This window comes from Diabrotica undecimpunctata, chromosome 4 (genome assembly GCF_040954645.1).
Source record: "Diabrotica undecimpunctata isolate CICGRU chromosome 4, icDiaUnde3, whole genome shotgun sequence".
In the NCBI taxonomy this organism is placed as follows: domain Eukaryota; kingdom Metazoa; phylum Arthropoda; class Insecta; order Coleoptera; family Chrysomelidae; genus Diabrotica; species Diabrotica undecimpunctata.
The window spans coordinates 45566937-45586490 of NC_092806.1; the positions used below are offsets into that span (position 1 = coordinate 45566937).

Genomic DNA, 19554 nt, shown 5'->3' on the forward strand with positions numbered 1-19554 from the left:
TGGTCTAATTTTAATGTAATGTTAAATGTAATTCTCATTACATTCAATTGTGGTTTAATCGCTTATTAAATAATTTTTAAAGTATTTTTAAATTGTGTTGATCTTCTTAATTAATAAACTTTTATATTTGGATGTATTTTCCACAAATTCATTATTATTATTCAGTGATTAAGATAATCAAATATCCTCGTTGTGTAATAATATTATTTCGCAATAGAACATTTTTACTTAATTTATCGTTCGTTCTATTTATAGTAGATTATTTCTAAATGTTTATAAACATTTATTACAAAAAACCACAACATAGCACATTCAGGGTTAATATTAATTATTTTCCAGGGTCGGCTATCCCACAAGTGATAGAATATTTTTAAAATGTTTGCGTCATGATATTAATTAAATTATGTCTAGTTACTGTCTAGCCTACATTAATAATTGAAATGCACAACTAAAAATCTTATTTAAAAAAAAAATTATATTCTTCATGACGCAAACTACTCCCACACATTTGTAAAGCTTCTAACTAAAAGGGAGAGCTTTCAATGTTATTGAAAATATAAAGTAACGAACCCAAGTTGATGCAATTTGTTAAGAATTTAATGCATTTAGGATGGCCGTTCGTATTAGCAATCATTTTAATATTTTTCCAATGAAATTTACAATTAAATCTTTTTCAATATGTAAAAAAAACAAAACTTAACGCTATAGATAAAAGCACTTGCTGATTATATGACATACGGATATTAAGAGTGAATAATTACGATGTGCTTATCGTGTGTCTAGGTTTTCCTTAATTTCTCTATATTTTGGGAATGGAGCGATGTATATTGTAGGAGGTCTACTTCATTTTTGTTTTTTTATTATTATATTAAAAGAGTGAATAAACGCCTGCAAATGGTCCAAAAACGAAAATATGCAGTAGCGAGAAAAAAATCCGTGAACCTAATGAAATATGGCAGTACGACTTTTTATGAACATCTAACAAAAATGTTTCAAAAAAATGCATAACAAAATGTTGATTTATTTTTATACTTATTCGTATTGTTTGATCCCGCTCTATCATGATGCTATCGAGAGCATCATGGGAGAGTAAGAATGCGATATATATATATATATATATATATATATATATATATATATATATATATATATATATATCATCATCATATAACGGGGGTCCGTATTTCAGCCTCCATCTTTTCCTATCTCTCCAATCTCCCTCTTCTAAGCCTCTAGATTGCATTGTTTTGGTAATTTCTCTTCTCCAGGAATTTGGTGGTCTTCCCCTTTTCCTTCTTTCTGGCGGAACATACATTAAGGCTTTCTTTGGCCACCGCTCCTCCTCCATTCTCATCACGTGACCATACTATTGTAATTGCCTTCCTTGTATTCTATCTGAAAGAGTATCTCTAATTCCTGTACGGTTTCGTATTTCCTCATTCCTGATGAATGATGATATATATATATATATATATATATATATATATATATATATATATATATATATATATATATATATATATATATATATATATAGAGAGAGAGAGAGAGAGAGAGATAGAGAGAGATAGAGATAAAGGAAGCTTATGTAACATACCGTAATCATTTAAATATCGACAAGAAATTATGAAAAATAATAAAAATGTTCCAAAAACCTGTAAAAAATAGTTAATAGGTAAATATAATAGTGAACATAATAAAACCAAAAACATCAAAAAAATATTTTTTAAAAGTAATCAATCTATTAAGAACATTTTGAGATAACAGGAATTTAATGAATATTTTTTCCAAAGTTGGAGAATTGTATACACAAAGAATAATAAAACCTTTATTATAACCTAAAAAGAGATTGGTCCAAAAAAGGCCTAACCCCGACATCCAAAAATAAAAGTTTTCTGCTAACACCGAATTATTCTATATAGTCCATATATTGTTTAGTAAAAATTTTGAGCGTCTGCTTTGCGTTTAGCATGAACAATGTACTATAAGAATTTTTCTACAGTAAATTTAAAACAAAAAAGGTTCTATGCATATTCCTTCTAAAACGAAAAGTTTTATTTAAAGTTACTGAGGGTGTACATATAATCCATGCTACATATATATAATAAAATTATTAACAACAAGTATTAAAACATTAAAATATCTAAACTCTTTTGCATATCAACATCTTGAGTTATAGGAGATGAAAATCTGAATTGTGATAAAGCATCTGTGATAAAGTCGGAATCCTGTCTTTAAAAGACATTGAAAACAAAACATTCAATGAAATACACATCAAAATAAAGTTGGCTGTTAAGTCCCTAGCTTCTATAATCAGATCGATGACAATTAACACCATCACGGTGTGTACGGTAATACAAACCCAAACACTCTCTTACATCGGATAATGTGCACAGTAAGGGATGATAAGAGACTTAAAGAAATATTTCAATATAAACTATGTGCGTATCTTCCATCTTTTTCAACAAATCTGGCTTGATGAGAAAAGGAAGTAAATCTTCAATGGTTACTATTTTGGTTTTAGACACAAAAGAATCATCATGTACTCTAGATTCAGGAAAAAATATTAGACATCATTGATGGACGTCACCACCTTGATTGTGTTGTCTGGTGACGCCCAGCTATTTCCAAATAGATTTGCGAGCAATACAGAAACTACATAATTACTCTACGTCTACGTCTCTTGTATTTGATGGATACCAGTAAGGAAATACACAAGATGAAGAACACCTATACAGGGCATGTTATAGCATTAAAGTAAGAGTCTAAGACTCCATCCATGTAAATATAAACCAAAGTGAATTTTTAGCTAAAGTTAACAACAAAATGAGCTTTATTTCACTTCGTACAGATCAACCATCGGGTCATGCTGACTTATTATTCAGCTACGAAAAAGCTACGAAGCTACGAGAGATATTAAATCTTGTGTTATTGGTGATGATACAGACCTACAAATTTTGTTAACTGTTTGCGCAACATTAGAGAAAAAATTAAAAATAGTGGTACTAAAGACAAGCAGAGAAAAGTCTACACTATTGCTGATTGTAAGGGAGGCATTGCGAATATGAAGGATGTACTCATTACAATATTCGCCTTTACAGGATGTGACACATATCAGCTATCTACAAGAAGGGAAAAATTACACCGTATAGGAAAGTTCAAGCCAACGACGCTCTTCGTAGGAAACTTCTAGTCTTCAACGACTCCAAATCTGACCCCTGTGCAGTAGCTGACGCCGGAAAGTATTTCCTTCTTGCGATGTTTGGTGCCAGGAACATCGAAGATCTAGATTTTTTTGGTGTCAGTCTTACTTAAAGGCTATTGCAAAGCAACCTATACATTCTTTGCTCAAGTTAGCTCCACTACTCGTGACTTCAGGAGCTTCCAGCCAGAATTCGTTGAGAACCTACCACCAGGTACAGCAGTGGCTGAATGAGAAAAAGAATCCGCTCGAGTGGGGTTAAAAGAAGATTAACGAACACCTGATACCAATTACAACAGTACGTGCTGCAACTCCCGAGGAATTACTCCCTCATAGAACGTACTTGCAAAGATAAATGATTTATAACTGTGGGTATAGAAAGAGTCGTTTAAACTGCTCAAGCATATGCAGCAATTGCTCAAGCCCAGGATGTGATAATAGGACACAGCCATCATCACGAAGATGTAGAAGAGACCACCGAAATTACAAATTACATTTACAAAACACAATCTTGTTAACAAAAATTAGTTTCCTCAGTAATAATATAATTTGCCCAAAATATATAAAAAATATATATGCGTCAATATTTTTTATAAATAAAGACATATCTCCACTCAATATTTTAAGTTATACAAATTCTAATAATTTACTCTCCGTTTTCCCAAATCTTTCTACGTGTCTAAGGATATATCTAACACTTCCAGTCGCAGTAGCTAAAGGAGAAAGGTCTTTTTCTAAACTTAAATTGATCAAAACTTATCTGCGCTTAACACTTGGTCAAGACAGATTAACAAATCTGCCTTTAATAAATATAGAAAAGCAAGTAAAAATAGATATCATAGAAGTATTAAAAATGTTTTCAACTTAAAAGCTAGAAAATTTGACTTTGATACATAGTGTTATAAAATTGATCTTTTTTGAATACTGAAACCATGTTTTTTTTTTTAATATGTAACTAAAGAAAGCAAACATACTTAATTAATTTTAATTTTAGCGTATAATAATCTTCTGACAAAAGGGGGACCACAGATTAGTCTTGCAGCTCAGCACCGTGTATGCTTAAGCCGGCCCTGATGTTTATTTTAATTAAAATTTTGATATCTACAAAGTATATTAGATATACAACATCTAAATATTATTTATTTCTCCTTAGTAGAGTCACATTTACGGTATGGAATTCGGAGTTGGCGTAGCATTACAAACACGCATCTAAAGCAATTAAATATTATACAAAGAAGAATATTAAAAATTATTTAAAATAGAAATTAAGGAGACAAAATACTGATCATCTATTTATTGAAGCTTAAGTATTAGATATAAGACAATTGTTTGTACTTGCCTTGTTGACTAATCTACATAAAACTAAACAGTTACTATTACCACTAGAACACACGTATGACATGAGAAATAGACCACAGTCCTTTATTAGAACAAACATAACTAAAAAAGTAGCTGGACAAAAAAAGAATTTAGGATGTCGATAAAGGCAATGTTACCGTTATCAAAACACTTCTTCTTATATTAATAAACTCTTAAATCTCATTAATACTCCAGACTAGAGACCAATTCCTAATAATCAAACAACCTATCTGGAAAAAACAAAAAAAAGCCATTATCAATAAAACTTCCCTTCCTGTTGACCTAAAACAATCTCTAATTCCTCGTGAAGAGTCTTCCAAAACACCTCGAATATATGGCCCATCCAAAATTCACAAACCCGATATTGCTTTACGTCTCATTGTCAGTGTATGCAACTGCCCTACATAACAATTGCCCAAGTACTTGGGCAACCTCTAGCCGAAAATGCTTCATCCTTAGTCAAAAATTCTTTTCATTTCATAGAACTTAAACAATACACTATCTCACCTTCAGACATTCTAGTAAGTTTCTATATCGTTTCACTCTTTCACACTCTTTCACACTCTTAAACATTCTTTTAGACGAAACTTTAAACATTCTGAAAACTAAATACAGTGTTCAGCAAGACCACTTATCTCTCCTTAAACATTGTATGTCCAACACGTATTTCATCTTAGAAAATTAATTCTACAGATAAATATGGGTCCTGTCCCAAGACAGGAAAGATTTATTTTCACGTTTAGAGCGTATGTGAATAGCCGCCTCTGATGATCCCTTTTAGAATGAAATGCGGATATACAGACGCACTCTACGTGAAATCAAATCTTAACTGTTTTTTTTTCTTTTATGGCGGTATACTCTTTATGAGTACTAGAAACCAATTCGCTAAGGATTTTTGCTTAGTTGAGAAGATATGTTGTGGAATTCAATTTTAGATTTCCCTTGTCTCTAATAACATCTTTATCAACGTCTGTGTTGCCTTGCAATTGTTAGAAGGCACAGATTAAAGCATAAATCAGAATTTGGTTTCGAAAAATTAGTTTACGGATTTATATAGGTATACCTATTTTATCAGTTGAAAGTTATTACAATATAAAAACACAAACAAATCGCCATACTTTACTATCGCAGTAAACCGTTAACAGAATGTAACCGCATTGGCTACCGCATTCAATACGCCGGCACCGTCATATTCCAACGCTTCCTTGAAAACCACTGATATCATTGTGCATGGTACAGTTTTCTGTGACGTCATTCGCCGCAATATTGCGATCGCAATTTGCCGATACCGCATTCGAGGAAACCAGAGCTTTAGGCAATATTAATGTTTTGGTTTGATAGATAAATGCAAATTGTATCTATTTCTTGTTTAAAAATTTTCTTAAATCTTTTTTGTTTTTAAAAATTTTTCTACTTGCTGTTGTGTTTACAGTAAAAACCGTTCAACTTTTAACTATTAAACTTTTAAATTCAAGAGCTTATATTAAACGATGTTAACTATACGGCTGCTAGAACTAAACTTTTGCGGAATGAAGAAGGGTGAATTTTAAGTTCTATTTTAATACAAAAATTACTAAAGTAAGGGAAAATCGTAAAAACTAATCAGTTTAGGTATAAGATTTGTTAATATACTGTATCTACTTTAAAGGGTTATTAAAGGAATTGCGAGGAGAAGTGTATAAAATTACTACTAATGTTTTTTTTATATATAGGTGATGAAGAAAATATCTAATGTAATTAATGTATATTGTATTTTTTAATCTAAAAATAATTATGACATATTTTTTTTTACTAAAACGTCGAGCAAAGTTACCTAAGGAGTGGGGTAACTTTGTTCCATCTCATAAAATCATGAAGTATAAAATAGTAGCTCTAACGTAGTTATAGTTGGAGCAAAGTTAATGATTTACTTATATTAACCTTACCCCAAAGATATTACTGTAAATAAGTAAGAATGGCTATAAATAAAAAAAAACAAATAAAAAATGATAAACAATAATATGTTTTAGTTAAAAAGCGATGGAAATTAAATGGAAGCAAGTTGATGCTCCACGTGTGAAGACTTTGTCAATAGGCAACTAGTAAAACAGTGAAACACGGGTTTTAATTCCTATGTTAACTAGAATGAAAAATTTTTTAGTAATTGAGGAAAGTTGCCTTGCCAGGGGTAAAGTTGTAACGGTTTACGGGAGCTAAAGTTATATTTAAATTAACGGTAGAATAATTCCCACTTGGGAAGGTTCTAATAGATATTCCGTCATTTAGAGAGACTAGTTCGAAAAATTCCATGCTTTTGATTAATACGTATTCTACCATTATGGTCATTCGAGATGTTCTGCCCCTTTGGTTGCGTGTATTTTGAATTCTGAGACTTATGCATCTTTTGAAGTATGATTGTATAATTCTAGGCAAGTACATTACATTACGTTTTACTTCTACATCATGGTTTTGAGTGGCTTGGAGTTGTAGTTTGAACGCTCGGGTCAAATATTTAACGTTTTTTAATAGTTCCTGACTTTCATAGCTGTTTGTATGTTGCTCTAGTTCTTGACATGCATTATTTATATGACTGTTCTTATCTCTGATGCATATACAGTTAATTTTCCTGCTTAGCTCCGCTAATTCTCGAGTATTGTTTTCTGTTTTTGTGGTATATTGTAGCTTAAGTCTTCTTTTTTTCTACTAATTCTAAGGTCTTCCCTGACACCCAATGTTCTTTTGTATTTTTATAACTTTGACTAAAGCCCTGTTGTAACAAAGAAATTACTCTGGGTATGTCAAAACGAGATATCATGTTTCTAGGCATTTTTAAACGGCTCAATTCAAATTTTAACAAAAACTGAAAAAATGTGTAAATACGCTAATCAGCGTATGTGTATCAGAATGTGATCAAAATAATACAAAAACGATTCAAATTTTTTATCATTTTCATTAAAAAACGCTCTAGAATGAATATTAATAACAATTTTAAAACCACCATAGGCGTAGATATATTATTTGTACACGTATTGCAAACTTTTGGACATGTGTGTATTTGACATGTCACTATTGTTAAGGTAGGTTTACAAAAATGTTAAGATAGATTTACAACATAACACAACATAATAGATAAATCTATTTTTTATTACAAAATAAAATGAAAAGTTCCCGTGGTTGGCTGTATAACATAGTTTAAAAAAACTTTACAAAGAAGTAAAGACTTTTGATGTATAATGGTATATTTTATTATTAAAAAATTTAAAATTTATCCAAAGGGTTTACAAGTATCATCAAAACATTTTAGGTCCAGTCGGGCCATCAACAGTGAAACCTAGAACTATTTCCACGTTAAAACGATAAAAATATTTATATAGGTAAAAATGTAAAAATTTGACTGTTAAATTACTAAACACGTGGAAAATCTCGAGAGTAGTTGAAGATGTAAAAACTTTTAGATTAAGTACAAGAAAAACATATTATAAAATTATAATGACACATGGTCTATGTTATAGGATATCACGTTAAGGGAACATACATTTTGTACAACTGACTAGATCAGGAAGGAAGTAAAATTTATTAAAATTGAAAAAGATCATCAAGACAGTAGAAAGTGGATTTTTGGTAACCGCTTAAAAAATAGCCCAATATGGGTATTATGGGTATTAATTAAAATTAAAGGGAATGATATTTATGTTAATAAGGTATATTTTTTAAATTTAATTGTGAAAAAAGTTATATTATTAGCTAAGAAAATCTTATTAATTGCTTAAATACCTAAAGATAATGTAAGATTCTGCAATTAAGCAATGGCGTCATCAACTTGTGTGAAAATATGGCAATAAAATTAACTGATGCATATTAGTTATGATTGTGTTTGTATACTAATGATATAAAGGGGTCATACAAATTAAATAAATACAAAATCCCACTAAACCATATTTCTCGTGAGGTTGGTTGCCTATGTAGTGCAAAGTGACGTTAATTACAAGTGGCGGACGCAGAATAGGTTGATTAAAATTAAAAAATCGAAATAAAATAAATGTATTTTACAAAATGCAGCAAAATAGAAACTGGGCAAATGTCATGTTGGAAGATAAAGTTGTTATTTGGGAAATTTTTGAATCACTGATGGCAATATCACAGAATAATAGACGGAATCAGCCACAGATCACCTACCTCTTATTATTAGTTATTAGTGGTATGTGGAATCAGCCATATTTTAAACGGAACCAGTGCTGTTCAATGAAATTTTATCTGGTGTGCATAGAAAAATTAACCCAGTTTAATTTATTTACGGCAACTATAGACATAATCATAATATGCACTATTTTATTTGTACTTTTAGTTGAAGAATAGATTAAATTATTTCAAATGTACTAAATTATTAATCTCTACAAATTTAAATTACAGTTCTCTCGTAGCTTGTCACAAATTTCTCAATTCGAGTCTATGTTCATCAAACTTCAAAGGCGGCATCTGAGAGTGAGCATTTTGGTTATTATTTATTCTGTGGCAATATTATGTTCTCACGAATATGTTTGTAATAAAAGCCTGTTAATTTTGCTTCTAAACCTATAGCTTCTACCAAACTAGCTTAATTGTAATATTGTGGCTTAATCCCAACGAAAATAGTAATTGTAGATGCCACCTGAAAATAGATTCAGAACGATATTAAGTATAGTTTTGCAAGTACAATAGTACATTCTAAGTACATAAATAGAAGGTTTAAGTACTGTATTGTAACCTATACTTGGCAACTACTCTGCACATTCTCAATGGAGTTACGCATATTTAGTTCGCATCAGTTTATACTTTTTCTGAAAAATAACTACTATTTTAAGGAGAATAAGCTACAATTGAAGTTTAAAATAAATTTATTGACGTTTCAATTTTCATTTTGTTATGTACGTTTCACTTCTAATACAAACATTACTAAATTAAACAAATTTTGTGTTTTGTTACTTGATGAAAAATTCTTCTAATAATTTAATTTTATCTGACTCATTTATATTGACAATTCAGACATATATTATACATTTTAAAGTAGATGACTTTAAAATAATATTGCCAATATTGCTGAGTTGCGTTCCTGGGACGACTTTACTGTAGGATAGTTCATTCGATTACATGAAATCAACTTCAACTTGAGAATATACGTCAGAAAAATCATAGTATGTGATTCGTCTTTAAAAAGACAACCATAGGCCATGATGACCTCTGGTTGTCATACGAAAAAAGGGGATGCCGCAAATATAGAAAACTACGGGCCAATAAGCTTATTGTCACATCTTTACAAACTACTAACCCGAATAATAACAAATAGATTGACAGCTAAGCTAGATGCATACCAACTAGTGGAGCAAGCAGGCTTTTGTAAGGGTTTTAGCACTATCGATCACTTGCAAACAATCCAGACAGTTATTGAAAAAACAATAGAATACAACATACCACTACATCTGGCATTTGTCGATTATCACAAAGCATTCGAGAGTATCGAGAAATGGGCTTTTTTAACAGCATTGGACGACGCCAGAGTAAATTCAAGATATGCTGCCCTCCTTAAGAATATATACGATGATGCTACTTTTCACATAAAAATAGATGATGATCTGGAAACTATGAAAATAGACCTTGGCAAAGGTGCAAGACAAGGCGACACCATCTCACCCAAGTTATTTACTTTAGCATTAGAAAATGTCTTCAAAAAACTAAATTGGGCCGAAAAGTGATTAAAAATAGATGGAGTATATCATAACCATTTGCGTTCCGCAGACGACATAGTACTAATAAGCACAGATATCCATGATACACGATTTAAAACACAAATCGAATCAAATAGGATTAAAAATTAATCTCTACAAAACAAAGATATTAAGCAAGAGCAAGAGAAAGATCAGTCATGCCAATGAGTTTTTGTAAAGAAAAGATCTGGTAGTAGATTTAGCTGATCGGAACCTTTAAGGTCTTTCATAGTCTGTTCCATCTGAGGCATCACTGAGTGTAAATTCTTAGCAAGAATAAATGATCTACCATCTGAGTTCTCAGAAAAAAAGCCTGATGAGCTGTATGGCGACGAAGCTCTGACAAGTGCTAAGAAATGTACACCAAGTAGCCATGTTACAGGCTGTTTGCCTGATGATTACGTATGCTAGTGAGGGATTTAAGGTTTTGGACAACATGAACAGCAAGTTTGTAATGTTTGAATGAAGTTCGAATTAAATAAACCCAAATAAAAGTTCAAAAAATAAAAGTTGACGGAAATTAAAAGGAATCCACTTTAAGACTTATTTACAAAAATAAACTAGATAAACATTACTACTACACTGGAAATGAAATTTCAGCAAACTCAAAAATCATCAAAAACTACATGAAAAGTACACTGGGGCAGTAGAGATGCTCTAATCTATGTATAAGTCTATAATCTGTGTATAAATTTATATATTTATATCATTATCATCATCATTCTGGATATTAAAACCTTGCGTGGGTCCTAGCCTCCTCAAAAATTTCTCTCCAGTCATCCATATCCATCGCCTTCCTCCACCAAGTACGTATTCCCATATTTCTCATGTCTTCATCGATTTTATCAAGGAATCATGTTCTAGGTCTTCCTCGTCTGTGACCAATGGGTCTATCAATGGGTCTATCAAGGAGCATTTTTCTACCTTGGTCAATTTGTTCTATCCGCATTACATGCCCTATCCACATCAGACGTCCTATCTTTACGATATCTGGTTCCTAGTATATTCTATAAAGTTAGAAGTTATATCGCCTTCTGCACATTCCTTTCACTCACTGCTCCATAGATTCGCCTTAGTACTTTTTTCCTTTCAAAACATTTTAACATGTTTTCATTACTTTTTGTTAGAGTCCCGGTCTCTGACCCATATGTTGGGATTGGGGGCATTATTATTTTTTACAGTTTTATTGACGGAAGACACTTAAAAATAATAGCTAACCTGTATTCGAATTCGAAAATATACCGATTAGGTCAAAATCTTTAGGGAAGTGAGACAGGAATGCATAATTTCACCACTGATATTCAATCTGTACTCGGAGCACATTTTTGAAGAAGCTCTAAAAGTATTTATTAAGGCATCTCAATAAATGGAGTCAAGCTCAATAACCTGCGGTATGAAGATGATACAATAGTGTTTTCCAATGCCATAGAAGGGCTGCAAAACTTAATGAATAAAATAACGAAAACAAGTAGAACATATAGACTGGATATAAACACCAGCAAAACCAAGCTTATGATCATAACTTAAATAAATGAAACATAACTGGAGCAAATCTGTATGGGACCCAAATGAGAAGTGAACGTGTCTCACAGAACAACTACTTAAGAACTATATTCAATGAGTCGTGGGACAATACCCAAGAGATTAAATGTCGCATTGGAAAGGCAAAAGTGCATTCTTGACTATGAGCTCTGTGTTCAAGAGCTATGACCTCACCCTAGAAACAAAAATAAGGCTCCTTAAATGTTACGTGTACTCAGTGCTTCTGTACGGAGTAGAAACGTAGACATTGAAGGGATAAACTCTATCAAAACTTCAGGCTTTTGAGCTATGGTTATACAGAAGGATCCTGAAAATACCATGGACAGTCACCAATGAAGAAGTACTGTGGATGTTGAATACAACCGCGGATTTGGTCAACATCGTGAAGGGCTGAAGCTGCAGTATTTGGGACATATAATGAGAAATCAAGGCAGATACGAGCTACTACTTTGCAAGGTGAAATTGAAGGAAAAAGAGCCCCAGGCCGAAGAAGAATATCCTGGCTTGCTAACCTGAGAGCATGGTATAGAAAGACCTCAACACAGCTATTCCATATAGCAACCAACAAAGTCATCATAGCCAGAATGATCGCCAACGTTCGGAACGGACAAGCGCCCTAAGAAGAAGACAGTTTTATTTTTGTATTTCTCGATATAATTGTGGATTTAAGAAGTAGATTGAACTCAAAATAGCATCTGTTGGCCGTGCAAATTCTGCGGTTTATCTCTACGGTAGTATTGAGGACCCTATATGGCGGAGTAAACGAACAGGGTCTGTGAAAAAGGCGATATAACTTTGAACTCTATAGACTTTTTGGTGATGCAGATATTGTGAAGACCATCAAAATTAACCGCCTAAGGTGGGTGGGCCACGTTATGCGGATTGATGAGAGTGATCCCACTAAAATAACTATGCTAAACAGGCCGGTTGGAAGAAGAAGAAGGGGGCGACCTAAACTCAGATATCTGGACGATGTACAGGAAGATCTGAGGGAGATTGAAGTGAGGGGCTGGAGAAGACAGACACTCGATGGGGAAGGATGGAAGAATGTTTTAAAGCAGACCAAGGCTCACGAAGGGCTGTAGAGCCAACTGATGATGAGTATTATTTTCAGTGTTAAAGAGCGCTCCCGGGTATACAAACTCGGTCACTGCTTCAGTGACGTCTTTTTCTATAACAAGTGGCTGTAGGATTTGTGGTTGCGTGCTTATTTTCATATACTTTCTTGTGTTGGTGTTTATTATTAAACCCATTTTTGTAACTGATTCTTTTAATGCTACATACGCCTCTCGTACAGCGTTTTCCGTTCTCCGAACAATATTAATATCATCAGCATAGGCAAGGGATTTGCACTGATTTATTATATACTAAACCAATGGTTGTGACTATACGTATTACTTTTTTTAGAGCCAGATTAAACAGTACATAGGGGAGAGGGTCTCCCTGGCGCAGCCCGTTATTTGTTTTAAAAGGTTCAGACAGTTCCCCCTAAATTCGTGTTCTCCATTCACTCTTTTTAAGAGTTAGTTTTGTTAAATTTACCAACTAATTTGGTATTCCTAGTTCTTTCATTGCTTTGAACATTTCCCTTCTATTCACAGAGTCGTAGGCTGTTTTGTAGTCTATAAATATGTGATGAGTGAGTACCTATGCCGTATTTCAGTCTTTTTCTAAAATTTGTCTCAGGATTGCAATCTGATCAATTGTTGATTTACCACCTCTAAAAAAAACCAGCCTGGTATTTTTCTACTATCCGTTCTGCATATTATGCAATTCGGTGACATAGTAATGTGGAAAATATTTGAAGATATCTCCTTTTTTGTGTATGGTGCAAAGAATTCTAATAATCCAATTATTGGGGTAAGATTTCTGTGTCTATATTTCTTTTATAAGCTGCTGTAATGCCATAAGTTAGAAGAAATGACCAGAGACAGAGGTCTCTGGAGCAGGACAATACGCGACATCTCGATAACTACTACACTCCCTCCGGGAGGTCAGGATTAAAGATAGATTAATGCGATTATGGTATCCTGACCACGTGGTATTTATATCAATTGAATACAAACAAACACGCCTTATCAAATTTGACGACATCATCAGTACATTTGCGGCTAAGAAGGCTCGATGAGGTAGACGGAGGGGCTTGTCAAAAAAGCGTAAAACTGATCTTTGTTATATATACTATATGATGATGATAATGATGATGATGATGACAAATAATGATAATGATACTGATAATGACAAATAATAATGACGATGATAGTAATGATGAAGGTGATGATGATAGTGATAATGATGATGATAATTATGTTAAAATAAAAAACACTCTCGAACAATGTATGTACTTTATTTCATATCAGAATTAATACATAAAATAGGCTTTGGTATTTAAATTATGTTGAATAAAATATAGGTAGTTTGCATTTTTATCTAGTTTATCACATTACCTGGGGCATCTCATAGTCATATACATTGTAAAATATTGTAATTCAACAATACAGTAACATGTCTTGTTTCTTATTGTAAAGCTACGAAATATTATTCAAAAGGAAAATACCAAATGAAAAACCTAATACTCAAATATTTTAAATACTCTTCAAAACTACTTTGGTAAAGTTATTTATTTAAGTTGGTTTTTTACATTACTGATTGTATATGTATGGCATAATTATTTTAGAATGGTTTTTAAGATGGTTTCATAATAAAAACTAAATAATTATTGGTAATAAGAACCTTGTAAATAAAGTAGTCATAAAGATAAAATCATAAAAAATATCACATTTAGTGAAATGCAATACATGTAATAATGATCACATTAAAATTAAATATTTATATATTACTGCATTACATTGTGTTACACAGTATAATTTTTTTTTAATTATTTGAAAATTTGTCCAGTTTTCTTATAGATTGGATAACGGGTGCTGCCGATGCTACATATAAATATATTATTCTATCTATATAAAAGGCTAGGACGAGAAGTCACACTGTTTGTCCGGTAGGGTAACTACGTCATCTAGGAAAGAACGCCATCTGAACTACCAACACCTGATATTTCAATCATATTTGGTTCTTGATTGATTATTAATTAATTATACTAATAATATAAATAACATATTAATATATATAATACGAATAATTTTTTTTGCAAAATTTCCAAAAATATTGGTTGTGGTAATTTTAAGATTTAATAAACAAAATCATTTAAAGCTGTATGTTAGTTTAGATTTAAACACCTAGCGCCCCCTAGAAAAGAAATCTAAACTACCTACCAACTGACATAAATAAACTTATCTGACAGATAAAATATCAAATATTTATTTGCCAAATAAAGTAAGGAATAAGAAGTTATCTAGAAAATAAGTTGTGTTTATTGTAGTGTGTTATTATATTGTGGTTATCACGAAATCAAAAATATAACGTTAATATTATTGTTTATTGAGGGTCAGAGATATGGATCGGGTATTAGAAGATTTAATGAAATCAAAGAGTATAATGTTTAATGTTTATTAACTTATTGCGAAAGTTTAATATTTGAGGCAGAATCGACTATTTTAATTTTTGTAATAATAAAGACTTTTTAAGAGGTTTAGAAGAAAAATATCGTGGCTTCGTAATCTACGTGAATGGTTCGGGTGTAGTTCGATTGAACTTTTTAGGCGCGCTGCTAACAAAGTCGCAGTGACCATGATGATTTCCAATCTCCGCTAGGAGTGGCACGAGAAGAAGAAGAAGAGGTTTAGATTATGTAAACCGTCAGTAATCTAAATTCTGAGAATAGGTATATTGTAAATAGTTGTTAAAACAATTATAAATTAGATATTCTACCCCTTTTGCTTCACTTAGTTTAGGCATTCAATGTTTTCATAATCTTAATAATTAAAAAAATGGACAAATTAACGTTTTCCAAGAGATATTGGTGCTATTGGTTAAATAATAGCAGTATAGGATTCCTAAATGAAAAACATGTGGGTATACATAATTCTGTATTCTTTATAAGAAGTTTAAATGGTGATAATTGACATAGGTTGTTATTTGGAAATTCTAATTATACAGTGAAGCCATTTTTAAGGGGTACACTAAGCAATCGATGAAGAAAATTTCTATAATGAATTCATATTAAAACCAGATATGTAACAGACCTTTTATGTATGGAAGAGAAGGTTTAAGTACTATTTTATAGAATAGAAATGGCTGTAAAGTTAAAAGATTCAGCCGTTCCAATCTACAGCAACATTCTTAGCGAGAGTTCACAATAAAGACAATTTTGAAGATGAAATGTTAAATAAAGACATTATTGAACTTTCTGAAGTTGAAGATGTTTGAGCTAACCTTATAATATAATATTTGAGTGTTATGGAGAAACCTCAGAAGAATCATTAATATAAATGTATTATTTTTTTATTCAATATTAGATTTGTCTTACATAATTTAGTTTATTCCTGCCACCACAAATTGTATAATTAAAAGAGATATTAAAACATTAGTGTGACTGTGAATTTGGTGATCGGTAAAAAATATAATACAAATCTTGAGCTATTCCAAAAAATTAATTGCCAAACTAGAATTACGCTAATTTTTGGACGTAGATCGATTTTATAAGACGACTTTACGCAAAGGTTCAGCGATTGTCGAAAAGTGACTTATTTGTTACGAAAGTTGTACAACAGACAAACAAAATATCATTTTGTTGTCCTCCTAGCCTTAAACAGAAGGAAGCCAGAAAAAATTGAGTGAAATGACTGTAGATGGCAATTGATTGGATCCCCCGTCGCATGGTAATGGGCAAAATCATTAGTTATTATTATAAAAGACTGACTGTTCGGCGTCCGTATATTTGTATGTCTATAAAAAAAATCAAATCTGTGAAACTATACAACCAATTTTAATCAAACTTAGTGTAAAGGTTAATATCAAGTAAAAACTTATAACAGCCGTTATTTAGATCCTAAAGTTTAATCGTTGGGGACAGGATAAGAGGTCAAACATTTTATATTGTCTATTAATGGTATGTGATGTATTAAAATATAGTATGTTATGAGAACTGAAGATTTTAAAATAAAATTAAGAAAATTTTTAATTTAATCGTAGAAATTCTATCGCCCCTGACTCCCTACATTGGAGTATTATATTAACTCTTAATTGTATTATGATTAACCTATTTTTTCTATCCGGGTGGGGGCAGTGCTAGTTGTAAAATTGGTTTCTAATTATATTAATAATTTTTACTTGATTAAATTTTTCGTTTGTTCATATTTTAAATGTTTTGCTTACTTCGAATAATAAATTAGAAAATTTGCTTACTGGGCAAGACTTAAAAAGTGATAAGTTAAAAATAAATAATTTCTTTAACACTAGGACTTTACACAACGAAATACTACTACTATTATGTAAATTAAGCGTCAATGTTATCATTGTCACAGATAAAACCGACAAATATTTTTTAATTTAAGGGTAAGTATATAATTTTGTAGTTATTTCCTACTTAAAACTAATCTATGTAAAAAAACATTCTGACTACAATATTTTACAAAGTTATAACAATGACTCCTTTAAAAATATCACTTAAATTAATAGACAATTACCCAAGTTCCTAATATCCTACGTAATAATATCACTTAAAATATAATAAGATTAACTAAAGACATAAACTAACATTCTCTTATCATCGCGCTATTCCAAACTGTGATTTAACCAATCTTCCAATATATTGTAAAGCCCTAAATGTTTTGTTAGGAGTTAATCTTTGTCGTAATAGATAATAACTGCCACCCCTGAAGAGGATTAAAATAAATATTAGCACCAAAACGTCAACCCAATAAATAGTGTTTTCCATGCCCATGTCCTTTACGAAGAAGTTGAGGTCTGTGTATATACAGTATTCTTCAGTTTCCGGGCAGCTTAGCTTTTCTCTATCTTTTAACATAGCGTGAATCAGCCCTTCCAGCGAATACCTGAGGTAGCTAAAGTGCATGAAGAATTTTATTATAGATGGAATAGTGTCATAACCAGATCCGAATCCGTAGACAGCTAGTAGCATGAAAGGAACAGAAGACACTGGACCCATAAATACAGCATTCTAAAAACAAAAAAGGATATTTTACAATTCATTAATAGTGGATAGTAGATATTTGTTAAGAAAACTTATTAGAACTATAATATGAGCAGCATTTGTTATCCACTCTATATATTATGAAAATTTCATGATGTATTCACTCAATCTATTTAGAAAAGCATTCAAGATTTTAAGCAAGTATAAACATTTTCTGAGTGTTTATCTAAAAGTGCCAGATGTCACTAAGTGAAGCAAGTGCTATCATTTTTTTTCCCGTATTTTTTTGTCCACTTTACGTAAATTTTAAATAATATTTGATTTGTTTAACCCAAAAAAAAAACGCGTTAGAAAAATCTAGAATTGATTACTAATATGCCTCAAGACTTCTACTATAGTTCGATCTGGAAATAATAAAAAGTGACTCTTTACTATTGGACTGCAACGTACCACATTGGCAAAATTGAATTTGTATACATTTCTTAAACTTTCTTTATCCTGAGCCTCTTAAATATCCTATTCTTCGAAAATAGGGATAAAATTGATGGAAATTTTTCAAAACACATGTCTATACCATAGTACTAAACTTGCACCAAGTGACTCATATTTTCAATGTAGACCTTTGCAGGTTTGAGGTGAAATTCGAATTTTAGAACGAATTGATTGCCATAAAAATTATTTTCTTATTTTATTGATACCTTAGATGAAGAAAACAATCCTTGAAAAAAAAAAGATGCCTTGTTAAATACATTTTTTTTTTTTTTGGAAACACCCTTTCCGAAAAATCCGTTTAAATTAACAAATTTATGACTGATTCAAGGATTAAATTTAATTCCTATTGTCAAATGAGATTTAATGACATAAAAAAGGGTCGTCTATAGTAGGATCGTTTTAGCCTGTCGCATAAGTAATAAAAGTGTCTGTTCAGATTTGCCTCAGGTAGTCAGCGGTTCTCAAATTAAAAATGCACGGTTTTCTTAATTTGATAATACGACATTAGGGATTTTTTTAATAAAATAACTTTGTATTATAATTGAATATCATAATGTAAATTGATAAACATTGGGTATGAAATATACAGGGTCATTCACGCAACAGGTTGGTTAAAAGTTTTCAAAGTTCTGGTCGTCACTGGTCATCTGGTCACTGGTCGTCCAACTTGGAATAATGGGTTGTGCAAAGCATTCTACATTTTTTAAATATTTGCATTCTTCGAGCACTTCCGGTTGTACCGGAAGTCGCCATTAAGTTTTTTATTTTAAATAGAAACTGTGCTTTTTGTTATTTTTTTTAGAGTCTGCGTAAAATTCTGGATCGATTTTTATTGAGATGCCATTCTCGCAAAAATAGCCGTTTTTGAGATATTTAAAGTTTTTGAAAAATTTTTCATATTACACATGCAACTTCAAAAACTAATATTGTGGTTAATATTTATGCTGAAAAAACAAAAATTCTTTTTCAGCGTGTACTTAACTCTATATTTATATAAGCATAAAAAAATTTGCGAATGTTAATACTGGGTGTTCAAAATTTTGTATTATATTTTTATTTTTATATATTAAAATTTAAATATATGGATAAAAATACATATCTATATAAAACAAAGGCTTATTCCTACTTCCCACATACACCTTCCCAAACCCACCGAGGTAGGTTGTCCTCCTGCGGTACAACCAGCC

At 31.4% G+C, this 19554-nt stretch overlaps 1 protein-coding gene across 1 annotated transcript in view; it reads right to left on the reverse strand.

The window, feature by feature from the left end:
- Positions 1–15130: 15130 nt before the first annotated feature.
- LOC140439468 (ATP-binding cassette sub-family G member 1-like) overlaps positions 15131–19554 on the reverse strand; it is a 302118-nt gene continuing 297694 nt past the window's right edge. Inside the window, exon 9 of the mRNA XM_072529394.1 lies at positions 15131–17902. Within this exon, the coding sequence (XP_072385495.1) occupies positions 17489–17902 (414 nt within the window). The 3' untranslated portion in view covers positions 15131–17488. The remainder of the gene's footprint in view (positions 17903–19554) is intronic.